The sequence below is a fragment of the Musa acuminata genome, chromosome BXJ2-11 (assembly GCF_036884655.1).
Source record: "Musa acuminata AAA Group cultivar baxijiao chromosome BXJ2-11, Cavendish_Baxijiao_AAA, whole genome shotgun sequence".
Taxonomy (NCBI): domain Eukaryota; kingdom Viridiplantae; phylum Streptophyta; class Magnoliopsida; order Zingiberales; family Musaceae; genus Musa; species Musa acuminata.
In genome coordinates this window covers 27,664,045-27,682,774 of record NC_088348.1, presented here as the reverse complement: position 1 = coordinate 27,682,774, position 18,730 = coordinate 27,664,045, and the positions used below count along the sequence as shown (strand labels likewise).

Genomic DNA, 18,730 nt, shown 5'->3' with positions numbered 1-18,730 from the left:
TCTCTTACAGCCGGCCGAGAAGTAGTGGACCGAAGGATACCTCCGCTTGTCATAATGGTGGGACCCAGAAAGTAAAGGGATGAACATGGGCGCGTTAAGCCCCAAAACGTGTGACTGTGGGCCCAATTAGGAAATCCGACCAGTCATGTTGATGGTGAGACAAATGGGCATGTCATAGAGGAATAGAAAGAGTAACATTTTATTGTCCGCCGCACTGCAGTAACTTTCATGTTGAAATACTCGTACGAAAGAAATGAAGTAATAAAACAGGCATCAGTCGTAGAAGATACAAATCCGGAAGCAAAATCTCTCCCGCCATAGGATCATCAGTTACAACATCTCCAGGAGGCAAACGTTAAGCGTTTACTGCAAGAAGAAGCCACCAATAGCAGCTCGAAGTTAAGCGTTTACTCGAATACAAACGACGCTGCAATTGCTGTAAGGTCACATACAGAGTTGCAGCAAGCGTTCAGGTCTTGAACAAGTGGTTCAAACAGAAACTCCAACAAATTCGTAATTGAAAGCAGGAAATCAATCTCTGTGTCCCTCTTCTTAGAGCCTGTTGTGAAAAGCTGCGATTCCCGTAGCCAGAGGAACCATAGCTGGTATAGGATTGTGCGGTAAAGACGATAGATAATAGAGAAGCCGGGGTGGCCAACTGCGAGTAACTCGATCTCAAGTATGTACCAAGTTCCCCTTAACTGCTGGTTGCAGGTTCATTAGGCACCCACCACAGATTCCTGCATACAATAGATGAGGACAATGAAGCTCTTAATGAGAAAAGCAGTTCCAGTAAATTAGCCCTCTTGCTGAGTGCACAACTAGAAAAAGATTGGGGATTCGCTTACCTCGATGAGCTGTTGAGCAACATGAACGTGTGAAGAGTTGCACTTGATTTCGATAATGATCTCATCACACAGTCCTCTAGCCCTCCCGAATGGTACTTGCTGCTCCACTAATGTGATATGCTATATTACCACCAACAATATTCTCCACCATATGAAGTATAGAATCTGTATTTCATGTGCAATCTGAATCACAAAGCAGTTCAAGCAGCGAATCAGCTCAAGACAGAAATATAACTCCAGCATATAGCTAATATAAAATGGACAATAACCTAGTAAGCCACCTTCTTAAAAGGCTTTTTTTTCCCCCATTTTTGCTTCTGACCATAAGTTATAACCCCAGAAGCTTCCAGGACAAAATCTTACTAAAGACCACATACTATCATCTGACTACTCCAGTAAGATCTCCCTACCCGACCTGGAATTTGGGACGTTTTGGCTTGTTGTTGTTATTATTGTTATTGTAATTTACTTTTTGCAGAGAAGGCATGGTTAAGAAACCAACCTGCGATTCCATAACACCAATGGCCAACATCTCGGAAGCAATGAAGGTTCTTGAATATGCTAGGGCTACTCGATCACAGCATCTCCTCATCTAAAAATGAGGTAGAGTGCATGAGATCACATGCTTACACATTAGGCAACTTCATGTTCAACGAAATGTATGGTATGGAAAATCTATGCACATCTGGTGTATGCAAATAAAAATTCAACATTCACATGATTTGATAATTCTAAGGTCATTACTCATTTGCTAAAAAGTCCATATATTATGCCTCACAAAGCAAATGGTCAATGGTTAAGATTCTACCATCAACATACTCCATAGCTTGTTGAATAAGCAAAAGATTTAGTCTAATATCTTCTCAGGTTCTCCACAACTAAAGAAATAAAAGGTACAGTGGTGCACACAAACTTGTCAACATATATCTACTAAAAAAATAAAATCATGCAGCAAGATATTACTATTCATGCATCAAACATGCAGTAAGGGACCAGAGCAGGATCGACTACCACCAAGACGCAACCGGTGCGCCAGAGTGCTGAAGAATGTCTACCAAAGGTTAGGATCCTACCAATATAATACCAATACAATGCATTGGCTCATGGTATTCACAATCAAGAGAAAAAAGAATCTTGTTTCAGAGGAATACCATTGCCACTGCTCATAGTAGACTATTGTATTGGCTCAGAAATAGTGTTTTCACCAAATGCATCAATTGAAAGGAAATAATAAAAAGTGATATTAATAGAAATCTATCTAACATAGCCCACAATATACACAAAGCCCGATTTAAGCAATTGAAGAAAGTCTTACACTCTTTCCGAACAAAGGAAGTCCAATCAAACAAAAACATCCTTAGCTGCCCAGCTATTGCTTCAAGGGCTTTTGGGACCTTCAAATGATTGACCTTGTATCTCAGCAATTCTTATCTAAAGCACGGAATGGAAATTCACCCAGGAAACAAAAGAATTAGATGTCATGAGCTTTAGAAACATTGCACCTTAATACAACTCAACATCGGAAAAAGGTTGCGGCCTATCAGTAAAGTGGTGAATCTCGAGCATACATTTATGCTATTCAAGAACTACAAACCTATTTGATAGCTAGTTATAAGGATGAAAGAGCAAATGGTTTTCTTAGCTAACAAAGAAATCCCAAAACAAGGAAAAGACTCACAGGACGATCGATGATCGACGCCCATGGGTCCTTCAAAAATCCAAACGCGAGCCCTTGTCTCCTCGCCTAACGTCTTGACAACCAGGCTGGACACCTTATGCCCTGTTCAATTCGGCCACGTCTTGACCTCCGCGCCACCGGCATGCACCTTGACTGGGTATTTCCTCGGCCGGGAGAGACGGGGCCTCCGCATCGGGCTCTGTATCAACAGTTACTGCGGTATCGTTGAGCGCCGACGCCAATAGCTGGAGGTGAGAAAGGATCGAAGAGAAGAAGGTTCTTCTGGAAGCAATGGGGACGAAGGGAGAAGGATTTTTATTTGGGAACAGACCCGCGGATCCACACTTTTCCTTGGATTCATTCGAAGAGACGGCTCACACTCGAGAAGGTCGACCCAGATCCACACGTGTACGACTTGGAGTCGCACGTGTCGGTGAGCGAGCGTGCCATAGGAGTGTGTGTCGGACTGTGCCCAACGTGGCCTTTGGTCCACTTCAGCCTCGCGAAGAAGCCTGCCCGTCTCAGCTAAAACATAATGATACGTTCAGTCGCATTCGATACATTGTGCCTATTTAAATTGCTCCGTTCGCCCATTTCAATGCAATTTGTCTTCAGGTTGATGCCGTGACTGACGCTAGTTTATTATGGGGGAAAATGCCGTGAAGTTCCAATGGAGTATGTGTATCTAAGCATTTAATTTTGTTGCATATACTCATCAGCTGTAGTCATCATTTCCTGCACCAATTTTCGTGCAGATGCCAATAAGTATCATCTCGTGTCGGATGTGATCTCCCCTGATGAACTTGTACAGTTCACTTGATTGTTGATCAGCAATTTGATGCAGTCAAAACTAATTTTCCATCAAGTTGGTGTCTGAATCTTTAAACCATCTTGAGAAAATGTTGATGAATCTGTGACAATTTAAATTTTCTTGATTGATGTCCCCTCAATTACTCTCATACATCATTTTGGTTACTATATCTAATTCAAATATACTGTGCAGGGAGAAGAAGGTTAGAAGCATCCATATATCACCAAACTTTCTCATAACCAAAAAAAAAAACATAGTCCTTATTTAGAGTTTAGCTTTCTGGTCATCAGAATCTCTTATTCCTTCCCTTCATTATGAATAAATGACTCTTTTCCCCACAAATTGCTTTTCTAGCTGGTGGATTGGATCTACCTTGAGGTACTTCAGTGCTACAACACTGGTAACTATTAATCTCATTTACCTCCTACCTGGTGTACCTTCTTAAAGTAAAATGAGCTGGACAATGACTTGTAAGGTTGAACACAAACAGCATGAAATGTTTGGAAAAATGTTACTTAGGCTTGGCATAGACATTTTCATAAAATTATATTGGTTGAAGCTGCTCTTTCTAATGCCTTGGTAGTCAAGCTATATTGATTGAGAGTGTAGCTGACATGAGAGTGCTTAGCAAGTCTTCCAATTCAGAAGAACCTCTCTTTTATTTATGAGAAGTTTGCTTAGAAATAACCTCTCTTCCAATTCAGAAGAACCCTCTCTCTCTCTCTCTCTCTCTCTCTCTCTCTCTCTCTCTCTCTCTCTCTCTCTCTCTCTCTCTCTCTCTCTGTCTGCTACTGTCTATAGGTATTTCCTTGTGAATCTAATGCCATCATAATTCATATGACACTCACAGGTCAAGGATGTAGAGGTTCAACTGGCATTTCCATACCAATTATCTTGTTTTACAAACCAGGCAAGTCTCCTAGATTACAATATCATGGTAATGTAAGCTTAGCTAATTATTCTGCCACAACTAGAGTATTACTTTCACCACCACCAAGCAGGCAAGCAAATTTAGCAAAGCAGATACCAGCTCTTAATGTAGCAATCTAATTGCAATTAAGAATCAGCTACTAGATCACACAGAAGGTACACTCAATTCACAATATAAAACCAGGTTTTGCTGCAGCAATCTAATAATACCAAGCAATCCTAGTAGCAATGAAGAGTCAGCTGCTATATCACATGGCTGGACATGGAATGTAAGCTAAACTCACTTCTCAATACAATAAATTTGGTTAACAAAAATTTACTCACTACATATTCTTCAGTTTCAAAACAGAGGATTTTGTAATCAAGATTATAATTGTTTGAGTATATCATATCAAGTTTCATCTTGTAATTCTGTAAAGAAATGGTAATTTTAGAGGTAAAGAAAGAAGAAGAAGAAGAAGAAAGGAGTAGTATAAGATTGTAGTCAACTCTTACTGAGAGCCCAATTCAAGATCTTCCTTCTTCTCGAAGATCGGCCCCAGTTCGCCACCACCGGCGCTCGCCGCTTCCTGGCCGCTGGCCGTCAGATCGTCCCGCACGCGGAACACGGCGTGGAGCAGCACGAGCGGCACCCCGATGGCCATGGCGAGCAGGAACTGCGGCACGGCCCTCGTCACCACCAGCTCGACGCCGATCACGGCCAGCACGAGCGCGGCCGCCAGTCTGCGGTCCACGATCCGGCAGAGGAGGGCGGAGTTGGGGAAGGCCTTTAGGAGGGCGCCGCAGAAGAGGGCGATCTTGGAGGAGGCCATGAGGAAGAGCATGGTGGCGCGGCGGCGGGGGAAGAGGGAGGCGAGGAGGAGGACCCAGAGGAGGATGGCGTAATGGAGGCGGAAGGAGCGAAGGTTACGGACGGCGCGAACAGCGGCCGCCTCGGCGTCGGGCGGCGCCGCGAAGGACTGGGGCCGGGCGAAGCGGGCCAGGGCCTTGCGGGTGCGGCGGGCGCCGTCGCGGGCTCGCTCGACGACGGCGGCGGATCGCCGGAGTACGCCGCCGTAATTCGCCATGTTGCGCTCCGATTCGTGGCCTGGAGAAAGGGGTTGGGACGCGGAAGGACGACAACAGCAACGACGCGGACTTCTTTACCGTCTCTCCTCCAATACTTGCCCCTCCCTAGAAAGTGGGAGGAGGCCGACTTCGTATCGGAAGCCGCCGCATTCATTGGGCCCAGAGGCACCCACCAACGAAGCTCGCACGTGCACGGCACGTTTAAGGGCCATTTGGGGTCGTGCTCATCATCGTCAACAGAAGCTGGTACTTCAACCGAGGCATTTCTTCATGCACTTGGTGTTCGTCTGATCAAATTGCAGACACAAGACTCGTTGCCTTGTGAGCCTCTCCATGTCCAAAGCATGATGACCCTGCACACAATAACCAAAGCCAACTCCTTCAACAGGCAATACATGCCCAAATTGAGAAGAGAACAACAAGATGGCAATGCACATTCCTTCACTGTTTATACAGACTCCTCTTTTTATGCTCAGTTGTATTACAACCATCTTGCAAGGCTATATACATGAAGCAATTTAGCTCAAACCAGTTCAAAGCTAATTGTCAGTTTTCAGCATACTAGAAGATGAAGTAGACCGAAAATGTTTTCGAAAGAGGTTGACAGAGGGGGAAAGAGCAAGACTATGACACCCACCATTCACGGCACTAGTTCAGTTGATGCTCCATGTGCAACAAGCAATTGGACAACATCTGTGTTGCTGAATTGATCTGTCTTTCTGTCTCCATTATTGGTACAAGAGTTCTTCTTGAGGAAATGATCCACCAGACGGCAAAACCAGAAGCAAGTCACTCTCAGAACTGAGTGTTGGGGCTAGCAAGGAGCTCCTATCAGGAGGAGAAGCAAAATTTCTTCTGGAACTGAAGCAAGAACCTTCATGGTCTACAAAGTCCTCTATGTCATCATTTACACTGGAAATGACACTAGGTTCCAGCTGAGTTGAACATCTTGAAGGAGGATTCGTCTTCTCAGACCTGCACATTCTTTTAGGGCTTGTCATGGTGCTTTTATTCTCTGAAATCCACAGCAGAACACCACCAAATATGTTAGGAAAGAAACTCCTTTATTTAATTTACAGCGACAATCAACAGAAGGAAAAACATAGTTACACGCATAGTAAACATCAAATAGTTATGGAACTCCTGGTTTGATGTGCCGCTTGTGATACCTCGGTGGTCCAACACTGGAAATTGGAGAGGGTTATGATGATATAAAGTACTAGTCATGTGTCTTTTTGATCCACATGGTTTTATGTATGTTAAGGTTTATCGGTTTACATTATGACAATCATGATAATTAATATCAGAGCATACCTAGTATATGCAAGTATGATCAATGAGCCCTGGCAAGCAAAGACTACATGCAAGAGGCATATCGAACAGGGCCAAATAGGGTCGATACCTCGATTATTCTAAGGCAATATGTTTTCTGGGAAGATTTCAAATCTTAAATGTCTAAAATTCAATAATGCTGAAAAAAATGTAGTGGCAAAAGGCCACCAGGCATTTGGTCAACACAGTCATTATATCTACTACAGTATCCACATGATATTCTACCACAAAAAATTTCTGGAAGTCAGTATGAAATTTTCTTTTCACTACATAAACAACTCAAACCAGTCTAAGCAAGCAAAGTAAATTTAACTGTCACTGTGCTAAACAGAGGAATGAATTTGCATAAGCCAATCAGTATCACTCACTTCAGTATAGTTTTATATGTTTAGCAGAAATATCAAAGAACCAGACCTGGATAGTTCTCATTTTGCCTCTCATGGTGCCTTTTCAGGGATGCCAATTTGGAAAGATCAGAAAGATTTTTTCTGTTCAGCTTTGCATTTCCTTTCTTCTTGTTCGATGGTGCATCCTATAGCAATTGAGGTGCAATATCAATCAGAACTTACCATGTCCATTTCAAAATTTAAATAGCTAAATCATGCTCGATTTTTGGCTATTTGGCAATCCAAAAGGACAGACTCCATAGACCACTCCGTTACCTTTATTTTCTGATAGCACTCTGACCACTTATGATTTGTATAATTTAGTAATACAAGCCTCTTTAAAGTCCTGCACTCTTCAGCATTTGCTCCTGACAAGGAGAGATCAAAAACTCCTTCTTGATGCAGTTGCTGGTAGTAAGATAATGTCTCTAAGAATTGAGGACTGGTAAACATACTTCTGAGGCTGTCAAACCAACAACAACAAATTATGAGAACTGGAGAGAAACTTTAGTTTACTAGAAGAACAAAGCTATCAGGATGGAACAGACCTTTCGGGAGGTTTTGCAGTGTCTATAGATGGCAGATATTTCATCAGCTGTTTCTGTTCCTCACATGTAAGATATTTCATGAAACTCTCGAAGTTAATGAAAGCCTGCCAAAGTAAAGTGGTTGAATCAGATCTCTAATGTGTATACGACACGAGAAAAACCTACCACACTCTAAGGCACTGATATAGCCACAGAAGAAAAGACATGAAAGAACTAGTTCTTACATGTAAATCTGCCGAACTCAGGGGAGAATTTCTATCTTGCAGGATATTTAACTTTTGATGTGAGATTTTATCCCTGTAAGAACACAGACAAAGGGTGGAAGTTCAGAAATCCAATCAAGCTAATTTTTGGAACCACTAAAGATTTAGTGAAGAAACAATCTTCTGTTTTCAATCAGTCCATGGCTGAAATGACCATAAACTCTGTTCTTCTTACGTATGCAAGAAATTACCTTTTGGCACTCTCTTGGGTCATTTGTGCCGTAGACTTCTTTGTGTCGGTACCAGGATTCAGAATGCTCGATCCTTTGTTTTCGGTATTTACAGGAATTGATGCTGAACCTGAATAACCTACACCGATAATGTATGATCTATCTACGGGAAGTGAGCTTGCTTCTGATTCCTCTTCTACTAATCTTGCATTAGGATGTTTAATGAGCAAACCTCCATAACCAATCTCAGAAGAACCAAATGGAGTTCCGCTTTCATAAAGAAGATCATCTTCTGAGGTTCTGGACAGGTTAGAAGCCTGTTCTTCATGCAATATGGAATACAGGTCTCTTGTGAGCTTTTCAACAGGAGAAGGTTTTGGCCTCAGCCGAGTTATAAATGTTCTCTTTTTGGATGGGACTAGCGAATCCCATGCATTTGACTGTGCTGAACCTGAGAAACAAACTGAAAGACTATTTAAGTATGAAATAACAAAAAAAAATGGTGGGGATAAGCTAGAGCCTAACATAACATCAACAACAAAGAAGTTCCAGATGTAGGATGCTAAAAGTTGAACCAAACACATTATTTTTTGGTCAAATTCAAACGTTCCATTATTTTCATGCAAGAGCAATATATTTATTTCAGAGCCACATATATCTCATGACACACTTCGATACATCTTCGACATAAGAAAAAAATTGTAGCAAATTTCACCAAAATTTTGAACTGGAATAGATGATACTCAGATTCTATTAGTTCATCTTGGTGTTTCTTTGGCTGATCTGTTTAGGTCTTTCACCGAGAAAGAAAAGCCATTGACTAAGGTTTTCCAATAAACTATGAAAAAGAAATGTTAACAGTCACTCAAATACGAATGTATTTCTGAGGTCTTCCAATGAAAGGGATTGTCTGAGGTTTACATTCAAAATTAACAGAAATGATGATAACCTGTTAAATCACTTTTTGCATCAGTGGTGCCGAAATACACGCAGCTTTCTGAACCAGATATGGCAGAATCAGAACAGGATCGATTGCTTGTATCTGCCTCTAAAATCTTGCGAAAGTTCTGGTCACAATACTTCATTTCGCGTTCAAGTTCCAGGGCACTATTGCTGTGCCTTTTCTTTTGCAACTTCTGCTCTTTGGGTTTGAAGGATATTCTTTTGATTTTTGGAACTTCTAACTCATCTGAATTAAAAGACTCCCGAGCATGCAGTGGTATATAGTTCATCAGTGAACCCTTGGTTCGCCACCTGGAACCACATGCATTGCATAAAACTGGCTTTTCAGGTGGCCCATTTCGCCAGAGAGGGGTACCTATTCGACATTAAACTTCAGTGACCATATGATTTTTCAGAAACACAAAATTTATAATAGCTCATGTAAGTCAAGAGAATAGTGGCACACAAACATAGATTTTACTAGATGAGTCTTCCAGCTTTTCAAATGAGCAAAAGCAAATAAAGACGACAAAAGTGGTAAGCTTATGAATGAAATAAACAATGATGCCATTATTAAACAAGTTTTTGATTCCCATGAGAAGATAAATGTAAGTTAAAGAGCAACTGAATTAGGAAAGTAAGATTTATAGCACACTCTATCCTTCCAAAAATCAAACTGTTGTGCAAGCAGCACTATATAATATATGTCTAAGCATCCGATATAAATCAGCACACCATGATACAATATAAACATCACCAACCTTTTCAATTGACTATTTCCTCAGGCTAGCATGTGATTTCCAAGGCAAGATGTCACTTAATTTGTCATCAAAATCCCAGAGGACAACTATTTTGTAAATCAATCATATGAACAAACAGGGTATAGGATACAATCAACAAGGAAGTCTCGATGACAAACAGGCAAAACAAGCCGCCACACACAACTTTGGGTTTGAAATTCTAAAAATGCATCCTGACACTGAGTGCCAAAGAAAATATAATTGTCATAAGTGAATGCTTATAATCGTACATGAAATTCATACAGACTAGTCAATAGAAGAATAGCTTAGCCGTTAGCATCTCAGAACATTTCTAATGATGGAATGGCAACCAGCTAAATCATTTAAGTAAACGAGATTTGAGGCCAAGAAAATGGGTTCTCTAAGTAGACCTATTACATATGACACTATTTTGTGATCAATATGTAGTAGCAATATACACCTAGAAAGTCACCAGCTCTGTCCTAAGATCTACATGCAAGTTTTACATTCTATCAAAGTTCAGGATCACTAAAAGCATGTAACTCGACTTTCATTTTCGAATGCACCCCGGACTAGATTGTCTATCAGCAAAAGAGCAGGTCTAGTACATGATATTGAATCTCCCACTAAAAGTCAATGAGTAATCACTACATTATGAAGCCTATGCTGCCAATTAAAAAGGTAAATAATATCATCTTAACTAATCCTAATGTCCAAATTCAATTGTTCTTAGTTAAAATTTTCCATGAGTTCCCAAAATAGAGACCGATAAACCTGCAAGGAAACCACTGCAAAAAAGTGGATGCCAGTTCTTTTGCTAACTACCAAATCAGGGAAGAGAAACACAAAGCCTTAGAAATTCCACAATCCCTGTTGCAGGTCATTAAGATCTCTCCAAGATATCTAACACGGATACCACTTGAAGTCCTTTATTCTGTTAGTAATTGTTTGCCAGAGATATTGAGATGCTTCTACGAACCAATATGGAGAGGCAAAAACTACAAAGATATGATAACATGAAGCCCAGGCTTGATTCAGATTCAATCATTGATATCCCATGGGATGAAGTCAACCTTTACCCATTACACTGAGCAAAGCACAGAGCAAAAAGAAAATGAAATCTGAACAACATGACAGAAAGAAACAGCCAACAACACGTTAATGTCACAGAATGCCTCAAGTATGTTTGGGTAATGAAATCTGAAACCAAGCAAACCGCTTGGAGAGAATTAATGAGAAGAACATCAAGAAGAATATGAATTAATAGAAACATAATTTGAAGAACATGAAAAAGAACAGCAAGAGAGATAAAGATAGAGAGAAATCAGAGATCCAGAATCGCTCATGAACATGAATAAGAGCTCACTGGTAACTCCACAATGGCAGCAAGGTCCTTGCTTTCCCATTTGTATCACTCCCTTTTATCTTCCCCTTTGGAACCCAATAGGAATCAACACAGAATAGACACCAAAGAGGAAAAAAACAAATTTACAAAAAACCGGTTTTTATGTGAGAATTTATGCAACAATCAACATCTTCTTGCAATCCTCCAAAAACCAATATCAAGGATTCATCAAAGACTCGGAACATAGTAAGAGCAAGCACAGCCCTGCTTGTACAAAGCACCACCAAAAAGCTCTACAATTCTTCTTCCCAGTCCAAAGGCCACAGAAAGAAAAAGAGAGTGGAAAGGGGAATAACAAACAGGAAAGATGTGGGGAGAGAGAAGGAAGGATGGAGAGGAAAAGAAGCAAAAGGAATTCACATAGTGAGTTGGGTGTATAGGTTGAAATCTGTGCAATCCAATGGGAGGAAGGAGTCCATTGGGCAATCAAAGTTAATGGAGGCCTCCTTTTCTTCCTTAGCTTATATTAATTCTCCTCCTATTGGGTGAGCTTTTAGGTTTGTATTAGTGCTAAGCAAATGAATCAATGTTATGCACACCAATCTATGAAATCCATTTTCCATTAAAATTAATTTTTTTAAAAAAATAATAATAATAAAAAGTCTCTTTAAAAATATTTTTCATGGGGTACAGAATTTGTTTGGTATTGGCTTGCATCAATGCCATGCACATCATGATGATCATCATGGAAAGAAGGTGTGTCATCCTCTTCAATTAGTGGGAGAAGACCATGGATTTCCCCATGGAAGAAGTGCTATCACCAACAAAAATCAATTCTTATATGGATTTTGATTTGATTGGAATTATAAAAGGTGGAAGTCAAACTGAGAAGGCTATTGGGGGAATAAATACACTTTGGAATAAGAAAATTTATAACCTTTATCAAAAAGTTATTCAAGCCATTAAATATTAAATAACACCAAACTTGATCTAAGTCAAATTTGATTTCAATTTAAGCATGATGAGTTGAATTTAAGGGTTTTAAATTAATTTAAACTCGGACTCCGATTATGATGAAGTATTCAAAATATATTTTTGCATTGAGCAATTGTCGACAGGCAAATAATAACCTCTCACTTGTAGCTAAATAGATTCAATTTTACTTGTTGTTATATAATCCAATCTTATTTTCTTGGATTTCAAAATTTATGAATATTCTTATTTTTTTCTTTTAGTATCGTATAAAAATAAATTTGTGCACAGAAAAAATAAAGCAAATGTTTTTTTCCTCAGATTTGAAGTTTCAATTTTTATCGATAGATATTTGGGTTTAGCTGAAAATAAAATCATTTCAAATAAATTTACCATCCGAAGCTTTCTTAGCTGAATGGAATTAGGATTCAAGACAAGTTCAAGCTGACTTATTTACTTGTATTAATTGGAAATTATCACAACATTATGTCACTTAAAACATGTCATGTTCTAAACTATTACATGCTCATGTTTTTCTCCGTATCACAAATAGAAACTCGAGTGTATTTGTTGGGAACAGATTGTCTACGCTTGCTAGATTTTTTTCAGACATAAATTTAGTTACGAAAGATGATGCTGATGTTCCTAACAAAAGATAGGAAAATAGTTGTATTTATCTGTGAAGCATAAGGACCATACCAAATAGGATATTTTGTGGGGCCAAATACGAAGCCTTGTCATTATATTTTGTAGGGATGTGGATGAAGAGGCAAACTTACAAAAGGAGAGAACAGACAGATAGATGGATGCTTAGCGAGGAACATTAGGTTGGCAATGGCAAGTAGAGATAAGCTTGACTTGTATATGTGCAAGTAAAAGTAAAGAGATGAATGGCCTCTGTGTAGGTGATGTATTATAGTTTTGTCTAATTGGTGGTCTGTAGATGATTTCGAGAACCCCTATCGATTAACTTTGTCCGTAGGGTTGTCTTTCTTTTTAAACTCAAAGGTTCATTGATTAGTCATATTCTCTTCATTATTAGTATGACATAAGTACTGATCATATTGAGAAAAAATTAAAATATATTTTCTTAATTTTTTATTCTTTCTTTGAAAATTGATACCAAAATCTAATATATATCGAGATTTTTGGATCAGTACAATATTGATTCCAGCTTATTGATAGATTATTGATACACAAAATTATGAATATATATATATATATAGTAAAAAAATGGAATGCAATTTTTATTCTCTTTAAAAAAATAAAAGAACATTAAAATTATCAAGATGGGCCAACTGTTTCCTTTTTGGTATGAGTCATTAATATTAAAGAGACAAATTTTGTGGAAAAGCATTGGATTACCAAGAACCTGATGTGATTCCTTATTTGTGAAGTACTTATCAATAAATTTAATATATATATATGTATATCATACTCATGTATCAAACATTAAGAATTCAAAACCTCACTCAATAATTTTTTAAGAGTGCTAACCAACTTAGCTAGTAGAGACTGTCACATATCAGCAGGAATCAAAATTGTCATTTGAAAAGAAAGAAAACAAAAAGAAGTATGAATGATACAAAGAGGTGGGGTGGCTCCCCTCTCCTTCCATAATTCATTCTGCAGGAAACAAATCTGCATGTGACTCTCCACCATCCTCGATGTGGGGCCTTTGAAAAGCTTTGGTTGCACACTGCCATGCACCAATAATATATTGCGTCTGCCGGGCTTGCTGGATGATAGCACATGCCAAAGCTTCCAAGAAAACATGGACGCAGTTCATAATGTGATTGGTATTCAGGTTGGCACACACAATTTCTGCAGCCAGTGGGACAAAATGGGATTATATGTAGCCATGATTCCGGGGATTTTATTTTCCCAAGAAAAAGAACAAACAACACAAATCAGGTCATAAATGATAAACAGGTAAGATCGTATTGGATCAGAGGACAGACAGGTGATGTTGTCTCAAACAGCACATAACATAGACGCCCATGCTGATCCATTAACTTGAAAGCCAAGCAGAAAGTGGTTCTTTGATGCATGATAGGAGAACACTCTTGTTAAGTTTTAAGGCTTGCACAATTTACCTGATCAGCTCACTTTGAGGTGGCAGCAACTGCTTGGCCATTCTGCTTGCAGTACCTGCAATGTATGAAGTTGCAGAGTTACAATGTCTGAAGCAGTACCTGCTTTGATCATTCCTGAAAGCTTCCAGGTATACATCCAAACCATACTTCGAATAATCACAAAGCACTTACCTATCAATGTGACTGTGGACCTCACTCAGTCCACAAATCTTCCCCTTTCCAAAAAAAAGTCATGAGATGAGATGTGTCCATCATTATAATGCAATCTTTAAACATGTTATTCTCATGACCCTGACCATAGAAAGTGGCACTCGTTTTCAACAGGTCTATGTGAAACAGCAAGCCGTTGCATATTTTTGATGACTTGTTACTGTCACTCAATTCAGCCATAACTAGTCAAAACCTGATGAATCTAAGTAATTAATGCACATCTTTCTGGCTTACGATGATCGGAACAGCCTACAGCAAAACAACTTGAGACTGGCGGGACCATGACACCAGAATGGGCAACAGATGCATGCTGACATTACGACAGTGTGGTGAATGTCATCTTGCTGATCTTCTTCTTCTACGGCACTCGAAACAGTCAGAACATGGGTAATAGGCTTTTCTTCTATTGTCTTTCTTGGCTTGAAGCTTGGACAATGGAACTTTAAAGTCCTCCGCAAGTATTTGTCGTAGGATCTGGTTCTCCTCGATCAATTCTTCGATAACTTGCTGGTGCTTCAGCAGCTGTTTGCACAAGAAAGTATATTGGTTGAGTTGAGAATGCATCCATATGTTGGTATCAGAAGAAACATGCTTTTCTAAATGAGGCTTTGTGAAAAAATATCTCATACACATCCTTTCGACAAGGTCCCTGTTCTAAAGCTAATCCTTTTGATCTGAATAGTTCCGATCAAGCTACTTTATGAGTCATGTTCCATTAAGTAATATTCATTGGAGACTTTTATATCAATTATAAAACAAAACAAGTCAATTATTCATGGATTTTTGACATCAATTGTAAACCATAAACTAATCGAATTTAGAAAAAACAGTCAAAACAAAGTCCCTTGATTGTGTGGGCGATTACATAAACTGTCAATTAACCAGCCACATATGAAACATGGGCATAGATATACAATATCATTATTTATCAGGTCCTAAAACAAATGAGGAAACATGACTACTTACCATTTGAAGTACATTATTTTCTAAGCGCAAATCTCCAGCCTGTAAAAGAACACAAGTTAGAACGAAAACAATTACAATATAATATCATCTTATCTAGTTCAGTAGACAATTCAACATCTCAACCGGATAATGGCCAAGAGGAAGCAGCAAAGCAACCAAGTATTTGCATTTCCAAACCAACATAAAGACTGGCATCTGGATTTCACTCATTTTGATATGTTCTTGTCATCATTCTATGATATACTAGAGATCATAGACTTAAACCTGAATTACACTTGAAAGTTTTCTCAAAAACTAATAAAAACTACATAAGATTCTAATATGCCAAGGGCAGTAGGAAATATCCAAACCAGACAAAGATTTTAGCATAAATTGAGCAATAGATCATTATATCCTACATAATCAATTCCCCAGCTCCACTAAGTAGACACGCTAAAACACAAAGTGTGCATGTTCAGGTGAAAAACCAAAGAAATTTGGCAAGCATGTAAATTATCCTGGATCCATTCCTTTTTGGTAATACTGCAATGATAAGGAAAAAAAACCAGAACATCTGCTAAACACAAAGTGTAAGATATTAAAGAGTATCTTTTCGGCTAGAACGATTCTGCTAAAAATATTTTCGGACAAACAAAGTATGGAAGGTAAATGCAAGATGCTGCTTGCTCTTCATAGATGAAACAAACAAAATATCTGAGATTATCTGCTGCAGTATATTAATTGTTTCTCAATAATAGCATATATATTTAGAATAGATGGAAATAAGCTGAGTTATAGAAAGTGGCTGACTCAAAAATCAGTAGTATAAGTTGACTGCAGTATCTAAATTGCTCGTGTACCACTTCACTAAGTTTGACCTCAGCATCCTTGAAAAGTGGATCCTGCATGAAATTGTTGATAACTTTTTCAGTTCGATTTGTAACTGACTTTTCTGATAGTGTCTCTTTTGATGCGTGAGAAATATTAGTAGCTTCTTCAGCAGGTCTTTCATCATACGTTGAATATCTAAGGGTGCTGACTTGCGCATTTCCAACAGGAGTTCCATTTAGCAGATTGATGCTGTTTTGACCAGGACTTGGGATGATACCTTGGACAGAAGATAAGCCAGGTATACTTCCTAGATTCATCATGATCTTCCCCATGACTTCCTGATAATCACAAAGTCAGTTTAGAAAGCATTGTACACACACATAGACACACACACACACACACACACACATAATTGAATTAACACAGGCAATACCCCAAAACAATTCTGGATCCGGTTAACCACACCAGGCTTCAAGGCAATTCCTGTCACATGAAAATCAACATTTACTGCCTAAATTTCACATTGACTCTGCAAAAAAACTTGTCTTGACACTCTGAGCTGGAAACAACAGAAATATATGTTGGTCATGAAATGTCAATTTGAAATCCAAGCAAAATCCACCAGAGAACAAATTTCAATTCTTGTGGTTAAAATTGAAAGAAAAATTGCCAGAATACTATGTTGGTCATGAAATGGTGAACAAAAGTACCAAGATCACAAATTGATTTAATACTTTAAACTCGATAAAAAAAAAAATCTGTTCCTTGAGATCATGGAAAGCAGATATAATTTATCATCATTTCATAAAAAAGACAAATCTAATCTCATGGGCTATCAAAAGTAGATATAATCTGTTCCTTGGGGGAGGGAGGAACACTATGCTACTTACCAATCTAATCTCATGGGCTATCAGAAAATAGATATAATTTGTCACCATTTCATAAAAAAACTAAATAAATATGTTGAAATAGCAATCCTGTTTAAGATATAAAAGCATATAGGTTACATCTGATAAAAATATCATTATATTTAACTTTGAAAAGAAAACTACATTATCCGGTAGAAGAAATATAAGAACAAAGTTTAAAGTAAATTTTTAAGAAATTTATAGGTCAGAATTCTAGTAAAACACATACCTACACCAAAACCATGGCCTATACCCACGCCACATCCGATACCAACTTCGATGTTCTTCAATCCCAATTTCTTCAGCTACATGAGAAGACTAATAAAAGTGAGAATCAATACAGTTTAGCATACAAGAGTTTTCAAAAATATATAAAACACAAATCTGTCCTTACAGAACCATTAACATGTCTGCCAACACCAGAAAAAGCATCAGTGGCACCTCTAGCAGCAGTCAAGACTTGCTGAACTGCTGGTATTGCACCTGCATTACAAATGTTTATATGTTTGTTTGCATGAATATCAACATAATAGCAACTGAACACAAACAACAAAAATCTTAATAATAAGAAATTCTTCGTTGATTTAATATGTCATTTCCTCCAAGATAAATATAACAGATTTTACATATAGATTCATCACATGACCATAGATACCTAAGACAATGACAAATCAGTTTCAAACATGCAGCCCTACAGAACTATCAAAATTCCGCGTAATTGATTTCATTGTTGACAATACATGAGGCTAACCATCTTAAGGAATTAACATCCCACAGATCAAACCTTGGAGTAAGAGATGTGACAATTAGAAGAATAACGAGGAATGCTGATATCATATTGTTGATACCTAATGCAAACAGATCAATACTTTATCAGACTTTGTAAATTTAATATAGTAATTCTAAAGAACAGATGTAGTATTACACTGTTCACACTCAATAATTCCACTCGTTTTTCAAAAAGCAAAAACAAAAAACCTGTGTAAATTAGTATTTCAAGCCGATTACCAACAGCATCAGCGAAATGAAAGTGCCCACTTAAATCAAACTAATGTTTCACGCAAGCATAAACAAACATATCAATAGCAATAACCGGGAAGTTCAACCGCTGGCACATACAACCACTTCACCTTCGCTCAAACAAAATTAGAACCACAAATAAAAATGAAACTAAAGGTAAACAGTAAGAGGCGGTTAACACCATGCTGCCACAAAATCCATGCTCGCACATAACATGTTCGTGAATTTTCCCAAAAGGAGTAAGTACACGGGCAGCAAAAGATCACCAAATCGAACCCTATGATACCGAACAACAATCAATCCAGCCGCATATTCGCAGACCCATCGCCTTTAAGGAAACGGACATAGGTGCGGCTGCATCCGGCAGCGGCGGGAGAAGGGTGATATGGAAGAGTCGCATTACCTAGATATATGGGTCGCCCGATGCCGATGCCGACCCCGCAGCCTATGCCGAACCCCGTGAAGACCTGCGCAACCTTGAGGGAGAAGGGGTTCTCCACCCGGATCGGTAGACTCCTATTGGAAGTACGCGTAGCTTCCATTGATACCGCCGGAAAAGGTCACACGAACCAAACCAACGCCGCTTTTGAGCCCCAAGAATACTATATATATATCTATATATATATATATATCGTGCATTAAAGAATTGAAATGCTATGGTCTATT

The 18,730-nt window shown here is 38.7% G+C and overlaps 3 protein-coding genes across 9 annotated transcripts; all 3 read right to left on the bottom strand.

Annotated features, from left to right (window-relative positions):
• Nucleotides 1–344: 344 nt before the first annotated feature.
• LOC135626585 (PRA1 family protein B2-like) lies at nucleotides 345–5,339 on the bottom strand. Of its 2 annotated transcripts, none has more exons than XM_065132004.1 (3): nucleotides 4,763–5,339; nucleotides 849–1,031; nucleotides 345–740 (listed from the first exon to the last, which is right to left on the bottom strand). In XM_065132004.1, exons 1-2 carry the CDS (start codon nucleotides 5,332–5,334, stop codon nucleotides 974–976), a joined length of 630 nt encoding a protein of 209 aa, XP_064988076.1. In that variant the 5' UTR covers nucleotides 5,335–5,339; the 3' UTR covers nucleotides 345–740; nucleotides 849–973. The 2 variants fall into 2 exon arrangements, with proteins under 2 accessions (XP_064988076.1, XP_064988077.1); XM_065132005.1 differs by lacking the exon at nucleotides 345–740 and adding an exon at nucleotides 1,351–1,440 and having other exon boundaries at nucleotides 859–1,031.
• A 209-nt stretch (nucleotides 5,340–5,548) lies between these two features.
• LOC135584007 (GATA transcription factor 26-like) lies at nucleotides 5,549–11,616 on the bottom strand. Of its 5 annotated transcripts, XR_010492372.1 has the most exons (9): nucleotides 11,104–11,595; nucleotides 8,984–9,352; nucleotides 8,056–8,497; nucleotides 7,826–7,898; nucleotides 7,602–7,705; nucleotides 7,330–7,516; nucleotides 7,082–7,199; nucleotides 5,973–6,350; nucleotides 5,549–5,688 (listed from the first exon to the last, which is right to left on the bottom strand). XR_010492372.1 is itself a non-coding variant. In XM_065132003.1 (8 exons), exons 2-8 carry the CDS (start codon nucleotides 9,264–9,266, stop codon nucleotides 6,064–6,066), a joined length of 1,494 nt encoding a protein of 497 aa, XP_064988075.1. In that variant the 5' UTR covers nucleotides 9,267–9,352; nucleotides 11,503–11,616; the 3' UTR covers nucleotides 5,740–6,063. The 5 variants fall into 5 exon arrangements, 4 of the variants coding, with proteins under 4 accessions (XP_064988075.1, XP_064988072.1, XP_064988073.1 ...); XM_065132003.1 differs by lacking the exon at nucleotides 5,549–5,688 and having other exon boundaries at nucleotides 5,740–6,350; nucleotides 11,503–11,616; XM_065132000.1 differs by lacking the exon at nucleotides 5,549–5,688 and having other exon boundaries at nucleotides 5,740–6,350.
• Nucleotides 11,617–14,317: 2,701 nt separating this feature from the next.
• Nucleotides 14,318–18,651, bottom strand: LOC135627250 (uncharacterized). 2 transcript variants are annotated; one of them, XM_065133265.1, is made up of 7 exons: nucleotides 18,468–18,651; nucleotides 17,439–17,527; nucleotides 17,274–17,349; nucleotides 16,570–16,619; nucleotides 16,166–16,474; nucleotides 15,327–15,365; nucleotides 14,318–14,882 (listed from the first exon to the last, which is right to left on the bottom strand). In XM_065133265.1, exons 1-7 carry the CDS (start codon nucleotides 18,604–18,606, stop codon nucleotides 14,697–14,699), a joined length of 888 nt encoding a protein of 295 aa, XP_064989337.1. In that variant the 5' UTR covers nucleotides 18,607–18,651; the 3' UTR covers nucleotides 14,318–14,696. The 2 variants fall into 2 exon arrangements, with proteins under 2 accessions (XP_064989337.1, XP_064989338.1); XM_065133266.1 differs by having other exon boundaries at nucleotides 14,744–14,882; nucleotides 16,116–16,474.
• Between the last annotated feature and the right edge of the window lie 79 nt (nucleotides 18,652–18,730).